Source organism: Strix aluco, chromosome 2 (genome assembly GCF_031877795.1).
Source record: "Strix aluco isolate bStrAlu1 chromosome 2, bStrAlu1.hap1, whole genome shotgun sequence".
In the NCBI taxonomy this organism is placed as follows: domain Eukaryota; kingdom Metazoa; phylum Chordata; class Aves; order Strigiformes; family Strigidae; genus Strix; species Strix aluco.
The window spans coordinates 105,641,485-105,650,029 of NC_133932.1; the positions used below are offsets into that span (position 1 = coordinate 105,641,485).

Sequence of the window (8,545 nt, forward strand, 5' to 3'; positions counted from 1 at the left end):
GAAAACATTTCCTCCACTTTTTTTCCTCTGTCCAGCTGTAAAGGGATCTTTTAATAAAAATTTATCTTCAAAAAGAAAATTATGATAGATTGTCAGATAATAAAGAATACTTCAAATCTCTATGTCAATTTTATGTGTTTATCACATTTTCCTCCTTTCTCTTTTGCACTGTTGGATGAAATACACAAACAGGTGAAAACAACTTGCATCAGACTAAAGAATGAAAGCAACTCTACAGGAAATGCTGTCAAGGACAGGGAGACAGTTATTAGTTCTCTTATCCTTCATTCACAAAATCTGCTTTTGAGTAATGGTAAACAATGTTTCAGATTAAGTTGTTTTTAAATTCACTTACAGCAGCCTTTATAAATACTGTAAAATACATTGATTTTTTTTTAAGTTTTCATTTTACAGATAATTTAAGAATTATACAAGACTGTACACAAAATCTCACTGCGGGCATACATAGCATAAAAAAGCATTGTCTAGGAAGATGTAAAACTGATTTTGCAACACTAAGTATAAATATACAAAAGAATTCACTGCAATGTAAATGTGTATTTTTCCATACTTAAGTTTCAAAAACATAAAAGAAATCCTCTTCTACAGTTCTACAGATGAAATACTAAGCCAAAAAACTATGTCTGAAACTGACAGGATTTAATAACTGAACTGAATAAATCAAGGTAACTGCTCCAAATCCAAGAACTATGAGAATCATGCACTAAAACGAGTCCATATCATGATTCAAGATAAGAAAAAAAATACTTAACATCCAAAAAAACTGACCTGCATTTATGTAGACTGAAATATTAGAAGAGGTGACATAGAAACATCTATGGCATATCCAACAGGCTGAAGAGAGACAAGTCAAAGAACTAGGGGTGGTGGGATTTTTTTGGTTTTTGTTGGTGTGATGCTTTTGTTAAATACAGAAACTGTAACAGTATTATTTGTATCCTCTCTTTAATAAAGTTTGCAAATAATTTTCCATACAGCATTCTGTCAAGTAGTTCATTTTTAGTATCTCTTATTTCCAGTCATAGTGAAGATTTTTTAAAAAAAATTATTCATACTGGGGAAACAAAGATTACAGTTTTCAAAGCGATGCACTCCACAGTCTATATTTAAAAGGCCATGCCCTGATAACAGGTATAGAAAGAGCTGCAAATGGTGCTCTAAAAACTAAACAGGGCTAAAGACTTAAAGATACTGGCACATCTTTAAATGCAATTATATACGGGTTTAAGGAAAGCTGGGAGTTAATCTAAACGAGGTATTACATGGGTCAGATGTTTTTTCAAAGGCACACCAAATGGAATTTTACAGCTTCTTCACTGGCCCAATTATGTCATCACTTACTTCTTTCTCCTACCTTTTCCCTTGCCAGGTTTAGAATCACTTGAAATGTATTGATACAAATCTTCAGTGATATAAGTGTGTGCGCACATGAAACAGAGAAATGGGGATTTTATACACATATATTTACAGCATAGCCGCTTCTTAAAAGTTTGCCCTTTATCTCCTGTAGAAGAGGGAATAATCCAACATACATGCAAAAACCTCTCAAGAGAGCGCTAGCTGGAGACATCCTACGGCCAGAGAAGTGAGGAGCCGAGCAGAATAACAGCCTATCTTGCACTACCTGTGATGAAGTCTAAGCTCCCGACCAAATTCCAGTCAAGATGACAAATAGTGCCTTGCCCTGAGATCCTCTGAAAGTGGAAACAAGCAATCTCACTAAATTCTTAATGTTACAGACAGATATACAGGGAGAAGTGCTGCTCTAAATTATCTAATTATACACAAAAGAGACCTGACCACTACTGTCTTGCAAAAAAACACAATTATTTTTGGTCTCCATTTAAGAGTCATATCCTGCTCTGCGTAAAGAATCTAAATGATTTTCCAACTGCAGCTAAACAAAAGTGTAGTCTACCTGGAGATGACAGATTGAACAAAGACGCAACGTGCATGGGAGAAGAAAGGATATGATCTTTGGCTAGCCAAATATGAGAGGAAGAAGGTATTTCTGGCTATTGTTACCCTGAGGGATTTAAACACTCTGGAAAGACTACCAATCATGACAAACAGCTAACATATGCTCTTAAAATCAGGGTACAGTCACATGCTAGATGTCATTTTCCAAAACACTGAGTATCACTGAATTTGTAATTCTCTTACTCAGGTAGGATCCCCTGAAAGCTTAGGGGGCTTTTTTTGTTGGGTAAAGAACCAAAACCACCATAGCACCAAACACAAATGGGACCCATGAAGAGAAGGATTAGTATATTGGTATCCTGGTTTAGAAAGATCGAAGGAATGATAACCAAAGAACATTTGAGAAAATTGACTGCTAGTAGCATAAATGGTGACACTGTGAGCTTTAACACCTCAATCTGTCTTCTACCACCTTCACATACTTATTGACTAAAAAACATAATCAGAATGAAACAGTGTTGGAACTTGTCTTCCAGCACTCCTGGAAGACAAGCTGCTACTCATTATAGCTCTCTGGCATCTTAGAAAGACATGATGAAAGCCACTAAGGCAGTCAACACCTCACGATGAACATAATCGGAGACTGCTGATAGAGTTAGTATTTTCAATATTAAGAAAAGAATCTAGCCTCTCCCAGCAACCCATTTTATTAATTTTTTTTTTTTATTAAAGTTTGGCACTGATACTACTCCTGATTTGTTATGGCACCAAAAAGATATTTAAGAAGTACTTCACCTCCCATTGCCATGACGTTTTTCCCACCTTGTAAGTGTTTAGCGCTTTATTTTGTCTCTTCACTTGAGTCTTTCTTTTCTAGTGTCCTTTTCTGTCTGCTCCCACATTCTCAAGGCAGGTTATTTATCTTAACGTTACTTCTCCCATTAATGTAGCTTCTTCTTAGACAAGTTATTCTTTGGGAGAACCACCAGTCTCCCTGTCCATTTGTAAATGCACATCACAAAAGGTCCTCAATACAGTGAGGAATTTCCACCCATAATTAATATCAAACAATTGCACTTTAAAACTGCTGTTCAGATTGCTTCAGCCTGCCCACGCAAGGGCCTTTCACAACTGACACAGCTTCTCTGCAGACACTGTCAAAGAAATTAGAATATTCACACGCACACACTATTAAGACCAGTCAGTGGTCATTTATTTGAAAAGGTAAAGGTGGGAGAACATGTGCAGTTTCTTACTCTGACTGCACAGAATCAGTGCACCAGAATCAAAGGCTCACCACCCCTCTGCAGGCCTGAGCGGCTCTCACAATGGATTAATGCTTTGAAGCAAAACCACCAAGACCAAAAGCGCCCCAAGTTCAATTTAAAGAGCCACAATGGTGTTGCTGAACCTCTCTTTTCCCACCATACTCATTTGCCTAAAGCGTCTCTTGGCTGTCAAAGAGAAGGCTTCTACATACACCACAGACTCACAACTGGTTCAACCTGAGTAAAGTCAATACTTGAAAAAGAGAAGCTGAGGCAGGATGAAGTCTAGGCTTGTGGAAAAAAAAAAATCTACCTAAGAATAAATATTAATTATTTCAGTATAATAAATAATCTAAACTACAATCACCACTACGATACCCACATTCCACAGTATTCCTTTGTCTTCCTCTATACAATGGGAATATACACACTGTCACAGATTGTTAAACACAATTTACCCACGCAGCAGTTTCAGAGCATAATCAATACAACCCACCCCCTCAAGAAAAAGAAACAAGTATTTTAATATAATACCTACATGCACTAGGACTTAAGAAACGATATTTCTAATTAGACAAAAACATTACACCATTGCACAGAATGGCTGTAAGACAACTTACAAGTTAGTGCAAATCAAACTATCAGACAGTATCTTTTGATGAAGTTACAGGCAGTCTTACCTCTCATCCTCACCATCTACGAGAGGCGTCGTCAATGGCAGCACCTTCAGCGGAAAGAGGGAAGCAGAGGATGGCATGTTGCTGCTACCGCCATCTGAAACAGCTGATGCTCCAACACCACTCTCGCCACTGGCAGCTTGAGGTAAACCCACTAAGGAAGGTTCTGTAGGGCGTCTGCCATCTTCAGTTTGGCTTACAATTGACTGAGCTAGTGATTGTGCGGGGAACTGGGTAGAGCTTAGCGGTATCTGCTGTGGCACACTCTGCGCCACTGGCATACCTATACTTGTTGATATCAAGGGAGGCTGACTAACACTTTGAGCCAGATTCCCGTTCTGCACAGCCGAAGCTTGTGCTATATTCTGTGGCTGTCCCAAACCTATAGAAGCAGAAGGTATGCCAGGAGGCACAGCTGAACCAGCTTGACTTGGTGGAGGAACAGCACTAGCAGAAGGTATAGGGCTAACTGCAGGCAGCTGCTGGCCAGTCATCCCTTGGACTACAGATTCCACTCCTTGTGCCTGCGGCTGTACAGGTAACAAGGTGTTTTGCTGAGCAATGACCATTTGCTGAGGAAGGCCTGAAGCGCTAGCCTGTAATCCCTGCTGCATTATTCCTGTCTGCACAGGCTGCACTACTTGTGAAGATGGAGGAGCAGCCGTTGACGGCATAACTGGAGGTGGAATTTGGTTTGCAGCAGATGGTGGTTGCACCACAGTGGCTACGCTTCCCTGCTGCCCAACATTCAGCATTTGACCACTGGTACCTACACCTGGTATCGCTGCTGGAGCATGTGCAACAGGCGGAGCGGGGGCAGCGGCTGGGTGTGCTTGTACTGAAGGCTGCAAGCCCTGTGCCTGGGCAACGGGAACCGGCTGCCCTGCTCCTACTCCTGTAGAACTAGGCTGCATGGCAGGGGCTGGAGTCTGAAGGATCTGCTGATGTTGAATGTAGTCTGGCATAGCCCCCGTAACTGAGTTTTGGTTCACCGGCTTAACGTGACCTGCGGCCATCTGCGTAGGAACTGTCTGTTGCTGCTGTTGTTGCTGTTGTCCATACTGCAACTGCTGCTGCTGTACAACTGGCAAAGTCTGCACAGGCTGCGCTGGCTGAGAATACGGCAGCTGTTGTTGAGCCATACTTTGAATGGCAGGTTGCTGGTGGCCCAGAGATGGGGATACACCTAGTATATTAACTGAGGCTGGCTGAACCCCAGTAACAGTGGTTAGACTGGCCTGTGCAGGAGGTTGGACCCCTGGCTTCTGCTGTGGATAGTTTACTTCTTGAGAATGCAGCTGGACTTGTGCAAGCTGTGATTGAGAAACACTCTGTGGTATACTAGATGCTGGAATTGCCGGAGGAGCAGCACTGCTAAAATCCATCTGCTGCGGACCCACACCTTGAAACGCTTGCTGCTGTACCACAGTAGGTGCTCCCATTTCTCCACTTCCCACACTTTCTGTATAGTGACTCAGTGTGCTTACATTGCTGCTAACAGAACTCCCACTGGTGCTCTCCCTTTCAGAAGTCACTTCAAGCGGGCTTTGTTTTATCGTCTCTACTGCTTTGTTTACTGCTACTCCTTCTGAAACTGCAACAGTGTTTTCTTTATCATAGAATTCAGTGCATGTCCATCTACCTTTTTTGAAAGGTTCAGAACTAGAATCTAATTTTACAACCCTAAACCTTGACGTGCCAGATGCAGGCTGCTGCTGGCTTGATCCCACTGCCATTCCTGCAGTTGGATTAGTAACATTGTTAATGACACTAGAGGAAGCACTCGTACCATTGCCAACACCACTCAAGATATTCACATTAACATTGCTGCTAGTTCCAGACAAAGCATTTACATTACCAGTACTCGTGATGTTGCTTAAATTTATAGTACCAAGCACGTTGCTTGCCACACTAGAACTACCACCACCCATATTATTTAAGGTACTAGTTCCAGTAGCAGGACTTACACCTAAATTGCCAGGAGTACTTGTAGTGCGGATATTAGACACAACAGATGCTGGGGAACCAGTGGATGATGCAGCAGAAACTGGTGCAGTTGATATAACATTGTCAGAGCTTCCAGTTGTTGATAGTTTTCTAAATGATGGACTGGGCGGTGGTCCTCCAGAAATTGGGGCACTGCCCACCCCAGGATGCGATGGATGATGGTGTCCGTGATGATGGTGGTGAAGATGGTGGTGGTGATGAACATGATGGGGGTGAACACTTCCATTGATCACAACACTCTGCTGTGGGTGATGAGGCAGAGGAGCATGCTGCTGGGGAAGATGAGGTTGGTTTGGAGAAACAGCCCCAGGAGTCTCTGCCTCTTGGAAGTTATTTAAAGTCTCTTCAGAGGAGCTCCTCTCAGGTTCTCCCAAGTCGGTGGCCCTGGATAAAGAAACATCCAAGATTTCTGAAGACGACAGGTCTTCCGTGTGGGACTCATCCAGGTCATCGTAGCTTTCTGTATCCTCAGCTATGCTGTTGTTAGAGCTCATACTAGCTGATATCTGAGCAGGGGTCACACTGGTAATTTGGAAGCCACTTTTCTTCTTCATTTGAGCTCCAGTCTGTGCAAGAGGCTGTGGCTGGAGCTGAGACTGCGAGAGGAGGTTCAGGCTTTGTGGAGGAGGGGGTGTCGGCTGTGGACCCGCTGATGAAGATGCTGCAGGAGATGGAGGCGGCGGCTGGACCAGCAAAGGCGGCTGATAATCCTCGGCGGAGAGGGCAGCGCTCCCAACGCCGGTACCTGGTGCAGTGGGAGCAGTAACGCAGCTGCTGCCGCTGCTACTGCTGCTGCCCCTTCTAGGAAACATTGCCGGGTGCGCCATCTTCCTAGCACTAATGTCTGCGGCTGAGTCAGGCTGGTGCATTGTATCGGGTGTATTTTAAGAGTGCAATCCCCCGGTATGGAGAGAGACAGACACACACACACACAGTTAGCTTTGCGCTCACGGCAGGGCAGAGACACCACGCACAACCCCCCCGGCTCCCGCAGAGCACGGGCTGAGCGCCTCGGCACCGCCGCTAACCACCACCCCCCTCCCCTCCCCTCCTCCTCCCCCTCCCCTCCGAGACAGGGAGGGGGCGAGCACCGGTCCTCCGCCGCCTCTAGATTAGCGCCTCTGAATGTGACACTTTCAATCCTCCGCCATTCACTTTCTTTCTCCCTCTTCCCCCCCCCCTTCTTGATTTCCACCACCACCACCCCCCTCCTCGGCCGCCCTCCCTCTCCCTCCCCGCCCCCCGACTGCGCCTCTCCCGGGGGGGTGGGCAGCGGGCGGAGGAAATGCCCGCGGTAGCCGGCCGGCCCCGGGGGCGAGCCCCTTCCTCCCCACGACTCGCCCGGGCGCCGCGGCTCGCCGGCAGCCGGCAGAACCGCCCTCCCCACGGCGGGCGCCGCCGCCGGGCCGCCGCCTCCTCGGCGGGGCGAGGGCAGCCGGCGGGCCCTCAGGGTAGCCCGGCGAGGCGGACGGCGCCCCTCGCCATCGCCGCTGTAGTAGTAGTAGTAGGAGAGCGCAGATACGTACAGGACTGGCGCACAGCAGGGCGGCAGCGGCAGGCTGAGCCGGGCAGGGACATCCCCGTCAGTGGCAGCCATGGAGCTGAATCATTTTGGGTATTAAAAAGACGGAATAAGGAGGGAAGAAAAGCAGCAGCAGCCCGACAAGAGAGTCCATGAAAAGGAGGGAGGGAGGAAGGGGGAGCCAGCCAGGCAGCCTCTCTCTCCTCCCTCTGTGTCTGGCTGTCTCTGGAGGAGGCTCCGCTCCGCACGCTCTTCCTTCCCCCTCCGCCTCCTCCCCCTTTATAACAGGCAGCACCCGCTCTCCCTCCGCAGAACCGCGCCTGGGACTGGTCCTCCTCCCGCGTGCGCGTCTACCCCGTCCTTTCTTCCCTCCGGGTCTCTCCCGGCTTCCCCGCCGCCGCCGCAGGTCTCTCCCCCTCCCGGCCCCGTCTCCTCACGGAGCGCTGGAGGAGGGCGCTGCGCGGGGCTGCAGGGGGGAGGGGAAAGCTCGCCAAAGGGGAGGGCAGGCGAGAGACAACGTAAGATGGCGGCCGCCGCGCATGCGCGCGCCGCCGGCAGACATAAAGCCCGTCTGGCCGCGGCCGAGGCCGACGGAAATAGGCTCGGCTCGCGTGGCGGAAATTGCCGAGCGGCGCCGAGCCCGCGGAGGGGGAAGGGCGGGGGGTGTCCCCGCGTGGCGGCGCTCCGGGGTGGGGAGGGGGCGCCGGGCGAGGGCAGGGCCGCGGGTGGGGGGGGTGGGCAGCCGCCCCCCTCCGCGGCCGCCTCGTCCCCCCAGGTGCCCCCTCTCTGCCTCTTCTTCGGGCCCGCAGCATGACTGTGCCTCACATGACCCGCCGCCGCCTCCCTCCCCCGCTCCTCAGCTCCGTTGCAGATTTATTCAAGTTATTCATCACCTTTTCCTTCCCCCTCCCTCGGTCCAGAATATTCCTGACCCTTCCTTCCCCCCGCTCACGGGCAAAGCGGAGGCGCCTCGCTCGGGGCCGTCTTTCCCCTTTGTGCCACCGTTGGCTCGCCCCTCAGCCCCCCCCTCACCCCGGGGCGGGGGTCGCGGCGGGTGACTCCCCTCACGCCCCGAAATGGCTGCCCTCCCTCCCAGGCGCTCTCCCCGCTCAGCCGGCCGGGGAGGCGGC

The 8,545-nt window shown here is 48.7% G+C and overlaps 1 protein-coding gene across 14 annotated transcripts in view; it reads right to left on the bottom strand.

Annotated features, from left to right (window-relative positions):
* Nucleotides 1–7,902, bottom strand: part of TSC22D1 (TSC22 domain family member 1) — a 96,881-nt gene extending 88,979 nt beyond the window's left edge. For 12 of the 14 annotated variants that reach the window (XR_012622044.1, XR_012622052.1, XR_012622041.1 and 9 more), the window contains exons 1-2: nt 7,420–7,902; nt 3,890–6,753 (exon numbers count right to left, since the gene is read on the bottom strand). Coding sequence is in view for 2 of the 14 variants with exons in the window: in XM_074815639.1 (XP_074671740.1) it covers nt 3,890–6,762 (2,873 nt within the window). In the remaining 12 variants the exon portion in view is untranslated. Of the gene's footprint in view, nt 1–3,889; nt 6,763–7,419 lie in introns of those variants that run through there. The other 2 variants (XM_074815640.1, XM_074815639.1) reach the window with 2 other exon arrangements.
* Nucleotides 7,903–8,545: the final 643 nt, after the last annotated feature.